Raw genomic sequence first — 20,347 nt, forward strand, 5'->3', positions numbered from 1 at the left:
ATTTTTTATATCTGCATACTACCCTCTGTTGTTTAATGAGCTTTGAAAGCTTCTAATGGTAATAGCTGTGTCTTCCTTGTATCCGCTCCTAGTCAGTCTTCATATATCACACTTGTTCACTTATTCACCAAATGTTGACTGAGAGCTTACTATGTGCCAGGCAATATTCTATCTGCCAGGAATAAAGCAGTGAACAAAATAATGTCCTAGACCTCAAAGAGATTATAGTTCTCTGAGACAAGACAGACAGTAAACAAACAAACAGAAACAATAACTATGTATGTAATGTGTTTGAAGTAATACATGCTATGCAATGGAGAAAAACAGATTTGGTAATGAATATAGAGAATAGCAAGGGAATAATTTTATGGAGTAGTCAGAGAAATTTTCAGTAAGAAGGGGACTATTTAAGCTAAAACAGAGCCATGCAGATATTGAGAAGGGAATGGGGAGGGCAGCATTCTAGTAACAAAGAAATGTAAAGAACCTTTGACTAGCCTGGCCAGTATAGCTCAGTGGTTGAACCTATGAACCAGATGGTCACGGGTTCCATTCCTGGTCAGGGCACATGCCTGGGTTGCAGGCTCGATCCCCAACAGATGGCATGCAGGAGGCAGCTGATCAGTGATTCCCTCACATCATTGATGTTTTTCTCTCTCTCCCTCTCCCTTCCTCTCTGAAATCAATACAAACATATTTTTTTTTTTAAAAAAAGAACCTATCCCCCAGTGTCTTATGTCCATTGGTTATGCTTATATGCATGCATACAGGCAGGGGGACTATCTAGGGCGGGGGGATAAAATGGACACATATGCAATACCCTTTGTAATACTTTAAGCAATAAAAAAAAAACAAAAAACAAAAAACAAAAATAAAATAAAATAAAATAAATAAAAAAAAATAAAATAAAAAAATAAAAAAGAACCTTTTACTGGACAGCATTTAGCTTATTTCAAGAAGAGGAAATTCTGTTATTAGAGATGGTTGATTGAGGGGATAGTGGAAGGATATCAGGTGAGAGAGTGTGGAAGGATATGGGTAGGTCATGAATGTCAGAGAGTTTGGGTGGTGGGGAGAGAAGTTATCTCATATATTTTTAAAAGGGCAATGATGGCCTCTCAGTGGAGAAAAGACTCATGAGGAAATGGGAGTGCTGAGACAGAGCAGAACCTGGGCAATAAGTTAGGAGGTTATTGCATTGCTCAGGCAAGAAGTAAGAGTGATTTCCATTACATTATAGAGAGTAGAGAGGGTGAGAGGTGATTGGAAGATGGATATGATTTGAAAGGACAATAAAAAGAGCCAAAACACCTGGTAAGAGATTGAATATGAGACTGTTTGATTATGGATTAGATGTGAAGTGTGGAGAAAGTGATTCGGAACAATGTAAGATTTTCAGCCTGTGAAACAAAGGGTGGAGCTGTCACTTATCTGACACTGTAGCAGGGAAAGGTGCCATTGGAAGGCTGCAAGAGAAGCCTGTTTCAGACCCAGAATTTGCCTTTTGTTTATCAAGATTGCCTTTTCTACATACAAGTGCGGATACAAAGTAGGCTATTGGATATATGGGTCTAATGTTTGGACTTGGGTTATAATTCTTAATGTTTATGCAAAAATAATGCTTATTTTTATGATTGATTTACTCTTTTAATAATGAAAACATTTTAGCTGGTACTTTTACAAAATTGGAAAAGTCAAACAAATCTTTGCTTTCCAGATATATATTTGAAATGGCATATTTGTTCTGGTTCAAACAATTGTGTTTCTGAATTAAATGTTGTTGAGAATAGATGATATTTGGAATCATTTCTCAAATAAATAAAAATATTTCCACTATAATTCATTTGAAACAGAATTTCAAAACTTACTGATAAATGGTTTATTATACTAATTGCTTTTTCCTTACTCCCATAGTCTGTCACTGTGCCAGAGGGAAATTATATTGGTCTTAAAAAGATTTGTTCTACAAATGGCCATGTAGGTCACCACACAAACACTTACTTAGCTGGTGGCAAATTTATTATTTAATGATTTGTCCCCAATGTGTTTCTGGGGGCTGTATTTAAAATCATTGGACTATAATTGCTACCCTTTATGCATATACATGCACATGTATTTTATTTATAACTTTTAGAAACATTTTTCATTCAAATAATCAAAAACACACTATATTTAAAGACTATAATAGCATAGAGCCATTCTTTAAGTATTTTGTAAGACTATTTGTACAATGAGAGTTTGAAAAATAACCTAAGGGGTTTGTAGTTGACATTTGCTAAATTAGTGTCTCAGAAGGAATAATTAAATGATAAAGCATTTTAAAGACTTCATACATCTTGAATGACCTTATACTTAAAATAGCCTTCATATAGCTGAAACACCTTTATGTTTCTATTCTCTTTCTACTTTGAGACTTTATCGAGTTGATTATCTCCAGTAGTATTCTTTTATTTATTATTTAGTTAGAGGACTCAGACACAGGTATTAATGTGAAGAGAAAAATTGTTATCCAAAATAACATGGTTTGCTATCCATATGGCAAATTCATGGGGGATAAGATAAGTATTTACTGAGTTTAAGGTAGAAAATGAAGAAAAAATAATAAAGGATGGGATAGGTCCGGGGTGGGCAACCTTTTTGTGAGTACGTGCCCAAACCAGCAAAATCTCTGACTCAAAATTATTCTGCGTGCCAACCCTATTTTTTTTTACACTGTACTAGGATAGAATGAACCACCTCAGTAGCTTCTTAAGCTAATACATTTCTATCACCACAATTACTTTAGCAACAATCCTAATTTTTTGAGAACATGTTACGCCTATTTGATATCTCTTAAGGTGTACTATGTGAAGAACCTTGAAGAAATAATAAAATTCATTCGAGCGACAAAAACACAGTATATTATGATGAAAAATACGTTTATTTTTTAATGTATACATGTACACTGATAGTCCAACAGAAAATTTTATGACTCCGTTTGATATTATCAGTGGGACTTTTGCTGCTGCATCACTGATGACAGAGATTTTACATCAGGTTTATATTTCGTGACCTTCAGAGATATGCATGAGCTACTACTTTCATCCGTCAGGGTACTCTTATTATAAGACTTAACAAAATTCATCACTGAGAACAAAGATTCACAAGCGTATGTGGATGAAACCAAAACACTGGTCAGATCTAGGAAGGCAGGGAGAGATAAGGCAGAGGCATGGAAATTGCTCTTCTCCTCTCTCTTCAATCCATGTCTATAGTCTTTAAGATAACTTGTTATGTAAAATTATTTATTTATCTAAGATGCACCTAGACTTTATCTGAAAAATAAAAAAGTCGATATTAAAAAAAAAAATTGTAAATGGAGGATTATAAGAGAGGGTTTCTCGTGCCAGCAAAAGTTACTGGCGTGCCATATTTGGCACGCGTGCCAGGGATTGCCCACCCCTGGGATAGGTCATTCCACATATATTTTAAAAACATTTAAAAATACATTTGACTAGGTTCTTTCATATTGTTTTATTATCTTCCTTACTATTTGTATTAGTGTTTTATCATGAAGAATACTTACTTATACATTACCACACCCGGGATATTAATTCCCAAATACTGACGCAATGTGATCCACATTGATACTTTTTATAGTGTGTGTATTTTTTCTCTCTCTATCTTATCCATAGAAAATGATACCATCTACTGGACAGACATGGGCTTCAATAAAATTAGTCGAGCTAAAAGAGACCAAACTTGGAAAGAAGATATCATTACCAATGGCTTGGGAAGAGTGGAAGGGATTGCTATTGACTGGATTGCTGGTATAATCTATGACTTTTTCTGTGGGGTGTGTGTGTGTGTGTGTGTGTGTGTGTGTGTGTGTGTATCACACCTATTTTTAAGAGCTCAAATTGCCTCATAAAAATTCTGAGTGACACATAACAATTCTTTTTGTAGCCAGAGAGGCAAATATTCTCTTATTTTGGGCCTCATTTTTTATCTAATGCTTTTGAGCCTTTTGAAAAATGTTTTGTTTTGTTTTTAGAAGCAGATTATATAGTGTTAACTTTGCCCAAATCTACTGAGAGCTCCATGGGGCAGGTAGACAGAAGTGTTACTTTTCTTGCCTGAAGTCTACAGAAAGCTAAAATATATTTCTCCTCTGGTTTAGAGAAGTTTTAACTTATTTTTAACATATAAGTGTATCATTACATGGTTTAAACTACAGGTGTATGAGATTTAGGAAATATTTGCATATTAGTTTATTTACAACTTTCTGCTGAGGAAATGTACACAATAAAAATATAGGAAGCAAATGATTTCTTGAGAGTTTATATAATGGTCAGAAAGTTAATAATTAGAGCCATAACTAATAAATAGTCTTCCTTCTCACAACTGTATCATAAACACATACGTATTTCTTCTAGGTAACATATATTGGACAGATCATGGTTTCAACTTAATTGAAGTTGCAAGACTCAATGGATCTTTCCGTTATGTAATTATTTCCCAAGGCCTGGATCAGCCAAGATCTATAGCTGTGCACCCAGAGAAAGGGTAATTATAAATTTACATATCTCTTCTGAATTTTAAGTGAGTTTTCTTGTTTTATTAAAAATATGCATACTTCCACATTAATACTTCTTTTTAGTTATAATGTCTAAAAAAAACCAAAAAAAAAAAACCCTCAAAAATAGCTTACCTAAGCAGAAAAAAGTTTGTTTTCATTTGGTCACGTATATTTTAGTACATATTTGGCGGGATACATTTGTTATGCAGCTCTCTAATGTGTATGTAAATCCAAATGAGTAGACCAATATGGACCTGGAGAGCATTATGCTAAGTGAAATAAGCCAGTCAGAAAACGACAAATATCACATGATCTCACTCATATGTGGAATCTAATGAACAAGATAAAATGATGGACAAAAATATATCCAGAGACAGAGAAGCATCCAACAGAGTATCAAACCTCAGAGGGAAGGCAGGGGAGGGTGGGTCAAATCAACATGTTCATCTGAAGCTTTTATTTGTTTGTTGTTTTTTCCCTTAGTTTCAGATAAGTATGTCTGTCTCCCAACATTTCCATTGGATGTGTTGAGGACACAAAAACTGTACATCAAAAATTATAATGAATGCAATCTGCCAAAAAGTTTTGCTGATTTTTTTCTTTTAAATATTACCAATCTACCGCTCTCCATCTTTACAGCCTCAACCCTAATTAAATCTGTTCTTATCTTACACATATACCACTGCAGTTGATCTCCTAACCTTACAAAAGACTAGACTGAATTTTTTAATTTTATATAAACCTACTTAAAAACTTTCAAGGGGGAGAAACTAAGATGGCGGCATAAACACCGGGAAATAGTCGCCTCCCACAACAATTGAAAAATATCCCAAAGGACGGAGCAAACATCGTCCAGAACAACAGGAGGGCTGGCTGAGTGTAATTTCTACAACTAGAAGAAAAGAAAAGCATGCTGAGAGCCAGAGGAGCTGCGGAGGCTGAGTGCAGAGGTACCGCGGCGGCTCGCGCGCGCACGGAAAGGGGGTGGCACCTGAGGACGCGGCTGTCTTTTTGAATCACAAGCTCCCGACTGCTCTGAACTCCGGTTCTGGGAAGTCTCTGGGGACCCAGGACTCAAACGGGCAGAGGCTGCTCTCTCAGGCTGCAGCGGGCGAACTTGAGGGCGGATTTCCCTCAGAGGTGCTTGCAGCCGTTACCGGGACACTGAGACACGCGACTCCGGGCGCGGAGAATCAGCCATAGCTTCTTTCTCTGCCCTTTTGACTCCCTGAGACCCCGCCCCACCCAGGCTGCAGCAGAGGCTTTTGCATGTGAATGTACCTAACTACAGCCCAGCCAAGCAGACCCGGAACATCCAAGAGAAGGCCCAAGGCCCCGCAGCGGCTTGCATTGCTTCACAGCTGAGCCTCTTCGTGGCGGCTCCGGCTGTGTGGCCTCAGGCAGGGGCTGAATTAGCACCTCCTTAGATCCAGGAGCCACTGTACCCAGTGGTCAGAGGGGGACCATTCTCCCACTTCAGACACAGCTGCTTCCCACAGCCAATTGGCCTGGAGGTCAATTCCTCCCAGTGATCCTACAACAACCAAGGCACCAAGAGTGCACCAAGAGTGTCCACCCCAGGTAACTGGGGAGGCTGAGCCACTGGGCCCTACAGGACACCTGGTGCGCAGGGCCACTCTATCAACACAGGGAAGCAGCCAAAATGCGGAGACAAAGAAACAGGTCTCAATTGGCAGAAACGGAGGAGGGCAGACGACTGGATATAGAGTTCAAGGCCACGTTTATAAGGTTTGTCAAGAATTTTATGGAAACCGCCGATAAATTTAATGAATCCCTCAAGGAGTATAGTGAGACCATGGAGGACATGAAAAAGGACCAACTAGAAATTAAGCATACACTGACTGAAATAAAGAATACTTTACAGAGCTCCAACAGCAGACAAGAGGATCCCAAGAATCAAGTCAAAGATTTGAAATGCAAAGAAACAAAAAATACCCAACCGAAAAAGAAAAAAGAAAAGAGATTCAAAAAATATGAAGATAGTGTAAGGAACCTCTGGGACAACTTCAAGCGTACCAACATCAGAATTATAGGGGTACCAGAAGGAGAGAGAGGGCAAGATATTGAAAACCTTTTTGAAGAAATAATGACAGAAAACTTCCCCCACCTGGTGAAAGAAATGGACTTACAAGTCCAGGAAGCGCAGAGAACCCCAAACAAAAGGAATCCAAAGAGGACCACACCAAGACACATCATAATTAAAATGCCAAGAGCAAAAGATAAAGAGAGAATCTTAAAAGCAGCAAGAGAAAGACAGTCAGTTACCTACAAGGGAGTACCCATCCGACTGTCAGCTGATTTCTCAACAGAAACCATGCAGGCCAGAAGAGAATGGCAAGAAATATTCAAAGAGATGAATAGCAAGAACCTGCAACCAAGATTACTTTATCCAGCAAAGCTATCATTCAGAATGGAAGGTCAGATAAAGAGCTTCACGGATAAGAAAAAGCTAAAGGAGTTCATCACCACCAAACCAGCATTATATGAAATGCTGAAAGGTATTCTTTAAGAAGAGGAAGAAGAAAAAGGAACTCTTACCATTTGCCACAGCATGGATGGAACTGGAGAGCGGATAAATACCACAAGATCTCACTTATTTGTGGAATATAATGAACAACATAAACTGATGAACAAGGACTGATCCAGAGACGGAGAGGCTTTGATTGGACTGTCGGGCCTTGGAGGGAAGGTAGGGGAGGGTGGGGGCAAGGGGGAAGGATCAACCAAAGGACTTATATGCAAGCATATAGGCCTAACCAATGGACACGTACAACGGGGGGGTGAGGGGATGAGCGGGGGGGGGGGGGGTAGAGGGTACACATATGTAATATCTTAATCAATAAAAATATATAAAAAATAAAATAATTACTTAAAAGCAAAAAAAAAAAAAAAAAAAAAAAACTTTCAAGGGATGCCCATTGAATTTTGTGTAAAGTCCAGAAATTTCTATTGTGATCCTTCTTAACAAGGCCTCTATCTTTGGCTACTGTTTCTTTGCTATCTCAATCAGATAGCAAAGAAACTTGGACTTCTAAGTTTATAAAATATTTTCAAATATACCCCATACTTTTCCATTCCCAGCCTTTGAACTGTCTCTTCCCATTACCAGCAGTGTTTTCCTTCCTACATTTACCTTGCAAAATGTTATTTATCCTTCCTTGGCTTTGCAAATACAGTAGATTTTTCTGTTATAGAACACAAAATACCAGTGCTTTCATTTTTATACATTCTGTGTACTCAAACATCCTTATTTATTTATATTTATACTAGTAGCTCTGTTTTCCACTAACTGGATAATGCCTCTATCCTTCACTATAACTCTATGAAAAAAGAGCCATGTGTGTTTGGTTTACTTCTCTATGCCCAGAATTTAGTGAAGAAGAAATGAGTTCATGCAGAGTTCTGACCAAACTGCAAATTCATAAGCAAATAAATTAGTGTGTTTTAAGCCTTTAAAGTTGGAATGGTTTGTTAAGGAATAATAGATAACTAGAAAAAGATACGTCAGAAATCTTAACCTTAACAGGTCTAAAATTAAACTGAATATTTTTCTATAATTATGACCTCTCCATTGGTTGATGACAGTTCTGTTATTTCATTTGCTTAGGCCAAAAACACTTGACATCATCTTTGGTGCCTCTCTTACATACTCCATATCAATATACCAAGAATTCTGCTACTCTTGACTTCAAAATACATTCATACTCTACCTACTTCTTACAATTTTTATTGCTACCACTCTAGCCTGAGTTGTTATCACACTTGCCAATATTTCTGAATTATTGTGTACCGTCTTCTACCCTTATAGCCCTAACGTCTGTTTTTCACAAAGTGGCCTAGTTATTCTTTTGTAATTCAAGTAGCTGTCACTTCTTTGCTCAAAATTTACCAGAAGGCCCCTTTTCACTCTGTTTAAAGCTCATAACAGCCAGGCCAACATGGCTCAATGGTTGGGCATCGATCTATGAACTAGGAGGTCATGGTTTGATTCCTGGTCAGGGCACATGTCCAGATTGCAGGCTTGATCCCCAGTGTGGGGCATGCAGGAGGCAGCAGATCAATGATTCTCTCTCATCATTGATGTTTCTATCTCTCTCTTCCTTCCTCTCTCTGAAATCAATAAAAATATATTTTTAAAATGTTCTCTTCCTGTGTTACAGTATTTTAAAAATCTCTTTTTATATTATAATTCATAATCAAGCAATAAATCATTGTAGCCTCAATAGAGAACATTTAATCAATTGCTTGACTGTGAATAATTATTCTGGTGGTAGAAATAAGTATAATTTAAATGTGAAATCCCTTACATATACAGAAAATGGATTTGTTCCCAATGAAGAATTTCTTCCCTTCATATTTGTAATAAGTCCAACACTTCATTTGTTTCGTAGAGAACCTCTATGCCTAGCCTACTATAGATTCATGCAGTTCAATATAACAGGTCTCTTGCTATTATTTGTCAATCAAATTTTCTTTTTTATTTCTTATTTAAACCTGGTATACACCCTCAAGTTGTTATTCTAGACCAGGGGTGGGCAAACTTTTTGACTCGAGGGCCACAGTGGGTTCTTAAACTGGACTGGAGGGCCGGAACAAAAGCATGGATGGAGTGTTTGTGTGAACTAATATAAATTCAAAGTAAACATCATTACATAAAAGGGTATGGTCTTTTTTTTTTTTAGCTTTATACATTTCAAACGGGCTGGATCTGGCCTGCGGGCCATAGTTTGCCCACGGCTGGTCTAGACCTTATTTTCCTTTCAGATCTTTTCTATATCTACAGCCATCTTAGCATAAACTGTACCTACTACTCCCTATGATGATTGAGAACATCAAGCAAAGGAACCCACATATACTTCACTTTATGTCAGTTTGTTCAATGAACATTTATTGAGCAGTAGGTACCATGAAACAGGTCATGTCAGTACATCTCCATTTCCTGTTTCAATTCAGTACATTTTGACAAAACAGGACTACTTACCATGTAAGAGACACTGGTGGGCACTGTGAAGTATGATGGTATAAATAAAATGTTGCTTCTGTTCACAGTGAGTTTTTTGTTTAAACTTGATGTTTTAGTTAAAGAATAGTCTCATCTTGTAAAGTAAGACTCGTTTTCAGGCATAAAAAGACTAGAGCTACACAACTTAAGCTTAAATCTCATATCTAAATCTCATGTTAAAGTAATAATTTCCATAAGGCCATTAGAAAATTATATTGAGTTTGAAGAGAAAAGAGATAGCATACAATTAGAGGAGTTAATAAACGTGAGGCTAATAGCAGACATAGTGGCGATTACTAAGGCTTTATGAAAGAGACTTGAAGGAGAAAGTTTTCTGAGATGAAGTGGGAATATATTGGCAAAACAAAGGACATTAGCAAGAATATAAGTACATGACATATGTGTGGGAAAGAGTAGGTGATGCAGCTTGAAGATAAATTGGGGCCATAAAATAGACAATTCAGTTTTATCATTCAGTTTATTTACCAAGTGAAGTCTAAACTGGTTATGGACCCTCTCTCCAAAACCTCTCCTCTGGTCCCAAACAACCCACATAAGAAGGGATCAAAAGTGTGATGAGAGTTTATGGACTTTGTAGCATTCTTGAAATAGGGAATTTTTTCAAGTGCTTACTCATTATTTCAGGTAGAGTGTTATGGAGGAGTGGGGAGAGCCAAGTGATGGGGAGAGATAGAAGCAAATGTATAAGGAGAAGACTAAAATAAATAGTAAGTAAAAAATAAAGTAAGTAAAAAATAAAAATAAAATGTGGCACTCTCTTACTGCAGGTCCTCAGACCAGGAGGAGTTAGGTTACTAGAGAGGAAGAAGAAAAGTTTAAAATATATATGAGACTTAAGTTTGGATGTTGAAAGACCTGGTCTTTTATGCTTGAAAATTCATCTTAACAATATGATTCTGTTCTTTTAAGGAAAATTGTCCTAGAAGTACTGGATTCTTCCTGAGATATCAAATTCTGAAGAAGAGATGTTGACTAGAGCATAAATGGAATCAGGAGTTGAATAAATATGAAGTCTCTTCCTACTTATCCCAACAGAGTTCCTACTCTGCAATAAACCATGGTAGTGGAAGAGATTGTCCAAGAAAGATTACAGACATAATAATTCTGAACAAAAATAAAGGATGTTTACAGTTAGAGGATGAATTGTTGGGTGGGGGGATGGGGCAAGAAAATCAACAATGAGAGAGAGAGAGAGAGAGAGAGAGAGAGAGAGAGAGAGAGAGAGAGAGCCATTTCAAGTCTGCAGGTATTTCAAAAATTGTTGGTATTGGAAATAGAGAATTTTCACTGATAACTGAGCTTAGTTTGTGTCCTTGCTTATGTAATGCAGGGACAAAAGAGAGATGTAGGTTCCTGGAGTGTGATGAGGGACTAGGGGCTGGGATATTCACAGGATCATCCACATGAGTCATCAACTATGTCAGCAGTGGAGAAAGAGGATGGCAAAGTTGTCAGCAAGTAGTAAAGCAGTTAAATAAATTTTGTGGTTAATTGCGGTACAGTGATGATCTGATGGTGTGGGAAAATGAAATGTCTGAGTTCATACTGCGAATGTTTTGAAAGAAGTGAATGTAACTGCAGAGAAAGTTTTTTTCTTTTACTAAAATTTACTTTTCCATTTTTATTCTGGACACAATGGTATCTGTTTCCTCAGGCAACTCACAGGATAACTCTTCTTTTCAAATCTATCATCTTTAAATGGTTTCTTTCAATGAAGTCTTTCCCTTTGCTTTCAAATGGACTCAGATTCCTCCTATTTGAAAAAACAACAACACACCAATGTCTTATTTCTCCACATTTGTTTACTTCTTAACTCCATAGAATAGAGGTCTATACCCATTGTTTCTACATTGAACTTCTGAAATGGATTTTCAGCTTCTGTTCATTCCAGACATTTCTAGATTTATCAATAGTGGAAGACAAATATTTTTTTCCAGGTTTCGCATCATCTGCCTTCTCCTTGAGACTTTTTTTTTTCTCATTAATTATCCACTCAAGAATTTACTTCCTCTGTTACCTTCTCTAACTCTTACTTTTCTTGTTCTCTCTGACCTCCTCCAGACATGTCTTCTAAGCATTGTATATCATCTCCGATCATTTTTCTCTTCATTTAAGTCTTTGAATGCCATTATCTCTCTTGCTATATTTATCTTTTAAACTTATTTTTATGTCTTTATATTTTAATAACTACATTGCATTCCTTTCCTAACCATGGCATCTCTTTTGATTTTGTCGTGTTCTTTGCTCCGGCAAGATTGAAACTTACCTTAGATTTTCTGTAGTTTCTCATCACCTATTTCTATCAGTTAAGTCCTGTCAGTTCTTCTTCCCAAATGTCTTAGATTTTATATTTCTCTCCATTGCAACTATGAGCTCAGCACTGACTCAGCTGGAAGATCTCAGTAAATATATTTTTTTGTTTCTTAATTTGAGCCCCCAAAACAAGATTTACATTTTTCCCCACAAAACAAGAAATCTTTGACTCTGTAGCAATATTTTAAACATTATTTATCTCTATACCCTCACTCCTTCTTAAAAATATTTCTTAAGCATTACACAAATCACATGGATTGATATTTGTCTGGATTCACAGTTCAGAATCAATACGCCTTTTAAAATATTAAGCTTGCTTTCAGGAAGTGTTTATTCCTGCTTGGAAACATTACTGATATGTTTCTCACTATACCTTATCCACATGTTTACTGACTAGAGTTCAGTGTGGGAGAAAAAAGCTTGAAATGATCAGCCTGTATAACTTTTTCAAACATTGATTTTCAGGTAATATTTGATAGACATTTAAGTGTCAAAATTTACATTACAGGGATAAAGTATAGCATTTTGTTATTCTGTTTGAAATTAAATTATGGCAAGTGGTATTGCCAAAGGAAAAGGTAAAACATAATGAAGTAAATTAACTGAATTCAGGATATAAATATGCTTTGAAAAATGGACATGAAGCCAGTTTTCAACAATGGAAACTTGAAGTCTCTTAAAATGTAGCCAGTTTCAAAATAGAAAGTATATATGAATTTATCAATGGGGAAAAAAAAGGAGACATATGTAATACTATTTGTAATATGTTAAACAATTAATTAATTAATCAATTAAAAAATAAAGTATATATGAATTTAGTTCAGCTTTAAAAAATTAGTTTCTTTCCTCCATTGACTTACTTTACTAAGCCATCACTTTCTTTTAAAAAATTGAAATGTAATAATTTTCATTATGCTAAAAGTCATTTTCTGCTTACAACAACAAAATATGTATAGGAATTCACAGTATGATGCTGAAAAAGTTGGATAACTTTCCATGGAATATGATCTCTAATTGAGCACAAATATTCAGTAATTTTGTTTTCTTTTGAGGCACCAGGATGTACATTGCCTCTCTTAAATTAACTTTCTATTTCTAATACTATAAGTTGCTAAAAGGTATTTCTTTCCAGTGCAAAGATTCAGCTTGACAGTGGCTCTCCCTGTTCAAGCACTTATTGTCAAATCATCGTTGATTGATTATATATGTATATGCACATATATAAATATGTATATGTACTTTTAGAATATGCTTAACAATATGCAGAAGGTTTTGAAAGACAGCTTAACATCTGTTGAGCTAGCAAGAGTGTAGTTAAATTTAACATCATTTTCTACAGTTTATTTTGAATTTGATGTCAAGGCAACACCTATAAAAATTAAACGGAATTAAATTTGATTTACAAAAGAAATAATAGTGGGAACCACATGCTAGTACATAATCTTAAGATACCATGATTATCAGGTAACTTAGGAATACCACAACCATGCTCCAGATCAGAGCCACCCCTCTCTACATGTCTCTGAGCCAGGCATATAAAAATTATGAAGGCAAATGAAAGAAAAGTGTCACACTATTTTCCATTAGAAATTTTCTCAAAAATTCTACTGCAGGCGCCACCCTTCTTTCAAGGCTAGTTAAGTCTCACTCACCTAGTCTTTTCCAATATGCTGCATTCTCTTTCCTCAAACATGATCTTAGATTTTATCTCTCCGTCTAAAAAGATGGAAGAAGGACAGGAAATGATCAAGATGCCCTGAACTGTAACTGCAGCTGTGTGGCTGGCTGCAAAGAATGGCCAGAAGGTTATGCCACCTCTCACTGCAGGAGGGAGCCCTTGGCCCAGGCCACCAGAGACATGTTGAACGGACACCAAAGATAGTCACACACCAATACAATACCTTTTCCTAATTCTTCAAGGGATCTGACCCATAAAAACACAGTAAGAGGGTAAAGAGAAGTTTGAAAGATACATTTCCTTATTTACCTATAGACATTGTCTCAGGTTTTTCCAATGCAGAATATCCAGCATAGATTATTTCTGACATATAAGATAGATTGGAGATCATGAAAAAATGTAAAATTTCTGTATAATATTTTAAGAATTATAAATAAGCTTATGATTACTAGGATTCTGGGCTCTACGAGTCTAGGTGTTAAATATTTCATAGGGAAACATCAAATATTATATATTGAAGATACCAAAACTTAATAAAGATTAATCACTCAAAAACACAAAAATGTAAATAGTAAGATAATATCATATATGTACAAGTACATGCATATATATGTATTCTCTAAAATGAGAGGATGGGCAGTGAGGCAGGGCACAAACACATAAATAAAAATAAGGAATTAAATCTAATACAGGATGATAAACCTAATATGCTATGGGATTATAGGTCCCCACAAATTGTTTCTTTGTTAAGAATTTTTTCCTCTACTTCTTCAGCATTGTCTGAGCAACACTATTTTTTTTGTTTTATATAAGAAATAATTGCTTTATGTAATTATTCAATATCACAAAATAGTGAATGGAGAAGGATTCTAATGTAAAAGTTAAGAAAAACTAGCACCAGAATGAGAACTGTAAAACAATAACTTATAAATAATTATAAGCTTAAAGAGAAAGAGAAACAACTCAGATGGCCCGTATCTTTATTTTAGCCCATAAATTCATTTCTGAAGTTGTTTATAGGAATGACAACTTCTCTTACCACAGCACTTCAAAAATTTTAGGGTTGAAGCCCCTATAATTTCATGATTTACAACTAGCAAGCTTTAGACATTTCTGTTAGCATTTTTCTCAGGTAATTACTTACCCATTTGCCTCTGTCATTAAGCAGTGAGCTGCATGAGCATCATTAAGTCCCATTTATTTTGTATCATCACCACCCAGCACATAATAGATACATAACATTTGTTGAATGACTGAAATCAAATAATATATTTGAGAACTATCCACCAACGTACCCACAACAGGAAAAAAAGAAAGAAAGGAAGAAAGAAAAGAAAGAAAGGGAGAGAGAGAGAGAGAGAGAGAGAGAGAGAGAGAGAGAGAGAGAGAAAGAAGAAGAAGAAGAAGAAGAAGAAGGAGGAGGAGGAGGAGGAGGAGGAGGAGGAGGAGGAGGAGGAGGAGGAGGAGGAGGAGGAGGAGGGGGAGAAGGGAGGGAGGGAGGGAGGGAGGGAGGGAGGAAGGAAGGAAGGAAAAGTACTGTATTTAGACTCTCTTCCTTTTATCAGAATGTCCTGTGGTCTGTGGTTGAGTTCTTTGTATATTACTGGAGCCTCTATGCAATAGTTTCTCTTTCAGGACATGAAAGTGATTTGGAAATTGGCATGTAATACTTTGTCAAAACAAAACCACATAAAAGAATACAAAGGAAATGTAACAAACCCTTACAGAAATAGAGAAGGTTTTGCATTATACCATATTTTTCATAGGGGATGAAGGATTCAATTTATATATTTGTGAAATGTATTCAAACTTTTACAATATTATTTTGTTTATGTGCTGAAGATGGAGACATTGACATGTTGGCTTATAAGGTATTCAACTGGTATGCGATGTGAGTCTAGTAAAACTGATAAACATTTAAAATTACAAGCAGTGTTTGTTCAAAGGCTGATGCTCACAGTCTTCCGTGGTCGGCAAACTGCGGCTCGCGAGCCACATGCGGCTCTTTGTCCCCTTTAGTGTGGCTCTTCCACAAAATACCACATGCAGGCACACACATACAGTGCGATTGAAACTTCTTGGCCCATGCACAGAAGTCGGTATTTTGTGGAAGAGATGGTATTTTGTGGAAGAGCCACACTGAAGGGGCCAAAGTGCCGCTTGTGGCTCGCGAGCCGCAGTTTGCCGACCACTGGTCTAGCTGCTATTGCTAATCTGTAATCTTGTGTGTGTTTCTTGGTCTTACTTTTTGCATATATATTAACTAACACATAGTTGACCCCCAATCTAGCAGAGGACACAATGACATTCTTGATTGTCTTCTTCACCAAGGCAAGAGAATTGCACAATCTTCATTTTTTGTGCCAGCATGATAAATTTTAGTGATCTCAGGTTTTCTTTAACATATCTGATAAAATATCTAAGTCATGCTCCCTTAAAGAAGGAGTACGAATCAGAAGAAATGGCAAGTCCGTTGTAAAAATTGCAACCCAGATCTGTGCTCCAGGGAAATAGTTTAGCAGTCAACAAAGATAATATTAAATTCAAAGAAAAGAATTGATTCAAATCAGTTGGTTCACTATTGTTTATATATCTAAAATGTAAGAACTACATTTATTTGTTTTTTTTTATTGATTAAGATATTACATATGTGTCCTTATACCCCCATTGCCCCTCACTCCTCTAGTGTCTGTGTCCATTGGTTAGGCTTATATGCTTGCATACAAGTCCTTTGGTTGATCTCTCTCCCTTCCACCCCGCGTTCCCTGCCTTCCCTCTGAGGTTTGACGGTATGATCGGTATGATCGATGCTTCTCTGTCTCTGGATCTGTTTTTGTTCATCAGTTTATGTTGTTCATTATATTCCATAAATAAGTGAGATCATGTGATATTTATCTTTCTCTGACAGGCTTATTTCCCTTAGCATAATGCTCTCTAGTTCCATCCATGCTGTTGCAAATGGTAGGAGTTCCTTCCTTTTTACAGCAGCATAGTATGCCATTATGTAGATGTACCACAGTTTTCTAATCCATTCATCTGCTGATGGACACTTAGAGTATTTCCAAATCTTACCTATTGTAAATTGTGCTGCTAGGAACATAGGGGTGCACATATCCTTTCTAATTGGTGTTTCTAGTTTCTTGGGATATATTCCTGGAAATGGGATAACTGGGTCAAATGGGAGTTCCATTTTTAGTTTTTTGAGGAAACTCCATACTGAAGAACCACATTTAATACTATTTATTTTTTAACAATTTATTTGGTGTTTTTAAATTTACTTTGGTAAATTGTTTTTATTGACGGATTTTTTTTTTTTTTGAGAGATCACTTTGTTGTTACACTTATTTATGCATTCATTGGTTGATTCTTGTATGTGCCTTGACTGGGGATGATGACACCTGCTACTTACACATGTGAAGAAGATGCTCTAACCAACTGAACTACTTGGCCCGGCCATTTTTAACAATTTAGACTTATTCATCCTTCTCTTTTTTCTCTTACAGTTCTTTTTTTAAATTTTGTTTTATTGCTTAAAGTATTACAGAGTAGTACATATGTCTCCTTTTTTTCCCCTTAACATTCCCCCAGCATCCCCTACCCCCCAGTGTCTTTTGTCCATTGGTTATGCTTATATGCCTGCATACAAGTCCTTCAGCTGATCCTTAGCCCCCACCGTCCCTTCCTGCTGTGGTTTGACAGTCCCTTACACTTCTTTACCCTCCCCCCTACTAAAGCCGGAGCTTTGTTTCCAGGTAGCCTTATTTCACAAAAATACTTTATTTGAAATTATTTGAGGACACTTATAATGCCTTGAACATATATTTTTCAGTTTGATTCTAATTATGACATAAAAATGATTTGTTTTTTCTATATAAGTGTACCTGTGTGTAAACTAATTCTGATACCATATAATTGTTCTATGATAACTTCAATAAACTTTGGATTCTGAGAGTGTATGCAAGGCTTTTGGTAGCAGTCCCACTGCAACCAAATGCAGTCTTTTAAAATTATCCAAATGTCAGTAATTAATTAGAAATTAACTCATGGTATGTATCCATTGCACATTTTTCTGCCAATATCTTCTGGGTCTAGTGAAGACAATAGGGATATTTGTGTTATGATGACTTCTGTTAGTGTTTATATAATTTTTCAAAACACTTTTGAATATTCCTTGTTACATTTTGAATTTTTAAATTCTGTAATTGTAAGCCTTTGTAAATAAGGACATTTTCTGTTTAGGACAAATTATTATTGAGAGAAACTTCAATATTGTCACATAATATTTGATTTGGATGATTTTGAGAATTTCTGGGTCTAATAAAACCTCAGGAAGTATTTTCAAGGCTAGATTTATCAAGCTAACACTCTAAAGGCAAATTTGTTAGCTGTAGTATACAATCCAGCAAACTTTATTACAGCAAAATTTGAACTAGAATGGGGAAAACATTATTATGTAACTAGGGGCCCGGTGCACGAAATTCGTGCACTGGGTGTGTGTGGGGGGGGGGGGAGTGTCCCTCAGCCTAGCCTGCCCCCTCTCACATACTGGGAGCCCTCAGGCGTTGACCCCCATCACCCTCCGATCACCTGACCGGCCCCTTGCCCAGGCCTGACGCCTCCGCCAGAGGTGTCAGGCTTGGACAGGGGACCCCCATCTACCCCCGATCACTGGCTCTGGCCCCCGCCCAGGCCTGAGGCCTCTGACCCAGGCTTCAGGCCTGGGCATGGGGACCATCATATCCCCCCAATCCCCTGCTCCGCCCCCCACCCAGGCCTGATGCCTCGGCCAGAGGAGTTGACCCTCATCACCCTCCGATCACCAATCACTGGATCGGCCCCTTGACCAGGCCTGAGGCCTCCGGCAGAGGTGTCAGGCCTGGGCAGGGGACCCCCAGCTCCCCGCGGTTGCAGGCTCCACCCCTGCCCAGGCCTAACACCTCTGGCCTAGGCGTCTGGCCCAGGCAGCGGGGACCTGCAGTGGCAGCGGGGGCGCCGCGATCGTGGGCTTCGCTTTAGGCCCAGGCAAGGGACCCCTAGCTCCTGGGACTGCCAGCTTCGACCGTGCCCAGCTCCCATCGCTGGCTCCACCCCTACTTCCTGCTATCACTGGCCAGGGTAGCAAAGGCGCCTGATTCTCCGATCATGGCTGGGGGGCAGGGCAAAGGCGGCCCCAGGGCCACCTTTGCCCTGCCCCCCAGCTCTTAGCTCCCCCCTGGGTTTCCGATCACTGTCAGTGGCAGGGGGCTTCTTCCTGCTTTCCCTTTCGCCTCCCTGCATTGTGCCTACATATGCAAATTAGCCGCCATCTTGTTGGCAGTTAACTGCCAATCTTAGTTGGCAGTTAACTGCCAATCTTAGTTGGCAGTTAATTTGCATATAGCCCTGATTAGCCAATGAAAACGGTATCGCCATACGCCAATTACCATTTTTCTCTTTTATTAGTGTAGATACCATCAATGAATCTTTCCATGAATCTCAAAAATGAGAGACAAGGAATTTAATTTCTTCCCATTGCCAAAGATCACACTTCGATACAAATACTCTGTTCATTAAAAACATCTTAAGTACATCTGTGTAAATTACTATCTTAAATAAGTTTCTCTCTGCAGTTTTTAGAAACCACCTAGAGAGTGGTTTCTAAATTTGGTTTATAATCCCTAAAGGTTCTCAAAGTGTTAACTCTATTCAACTGTTTACTATCAAGTTCAGTTTATGGAGCAAACAAATTATTTTTTTCCCTAACATTTATAAAATGTTGCTTAATTTTGGTAGGTGTACAATCCTTTGATTTTATTTAGTTGATTAATTATTTGGCCATAAAAGTGATTCTTGCTATCAGAGTTGGCTTCACATATTATGATAGTTTATCAAATCACCACTCAAAATTTGAGTAAAATCTGTATTCAAGATAATTTTATTTTGAATAAATTTTATCCCTAACTTTATTGCCATTCACCTAAGCCTTCCTCATGGATATAATGAATTTTAAATGAATAGGGACTAGTTGGAGGGGGGGGGGGGGGGAGAGAAACTTTTTCTCTAATACTAATAGCTTTTACATGTTTTGTTTTAAGTACGAAGATCTTTCTTATACATTTAATTTCTAACGAAGAATAGAATTTGATAAACGATTATTTTACTGTGGTATTATATTTACATTTGGCGACACAACATATCATAGAGAGGACGTACAGTCCTGAGTTAGCAAAGCCGGAGTGCAGTTCCTGGCGTGGACCCTTATCAGCACTGTGACTGGGGAGCATTCACGTCCTGAGCTGCAACTTTTATAGCTCTGAGAATTAGGGTTAAATATGTTATTAATCAACCTACTCAAAATAATATTTTATTATTTATTCATTTAGTTCATTTGAAAGCAGACTATTATTAAATAAAAGGTATGTCATACATATTCCCAGCCATTTTTAAACTTAATAGTATGTGATAGTAGATGGAAAGAATTAGATTGAATAAGTAATCATATGTCTATCTTGGCTTCCAAAATGCCTCCTTCCCAGTATAACATCCGCTGCCATTCTAAAAAACGACTGACTGTTCATTTTAAGAGCATTGTTATGCTAAAATTTGTCCTCAGAATGTTAAGTGGAGCAGTACATTTCACTTCCAAGTTAAATAGTTATTTTGAATAATTTTAATGTAATAAGTCCCTCTTAAAGTTTTAAAAATCTTACCTTTAATACACGTATAGATATTTTTGTGCTTGCTTCATCCCTGATCTAACCAATAAAATATTAAT

The 20,347-nt window shown here is 37.2% G+C and overlaps 1 protein-coding gene across 2 annotated transcripts in view; it reads left to right on the forward strand.

Moving 5' to 3' along the window:
• The window catches only part of LRP1B (LDL receptor related protein 1B), a 1,698,272-nt gene that overhangs the window by 1,250,160 nt on the left and 427,765 nt on the right, over positions 1–20,347 (forward strand). For both annotated transcript variants that reach the window (XM_081095916.1, XM_081095917.1), the window contains exons 36-37: positions 3,675–3,809; positions 4,416–4,545. In XM_081095916.1, the coding sequence (XP_080952042.1) occupies positions 3,675–3,809; positions 4,416–4,545 (265 nt within the window). The remainder of the gene's footprint in view (positions 1–3,674; positions 3,810–4,415; positions 4,546–20,347) is intronic.

The sequence above is a fragment of the Myotis nattereri genome (assembly GCF_964212035.1).
Source record: "Myotis nattereri genome assembly, chromosome: 7".
Taxonomy (NCBI): domain Eukaryota; kingdom Metazoa; phylum Chordata; class Mammalia; order Chiroptera; family Vespertilionidae; genus Myotis; species Myotis nattereri.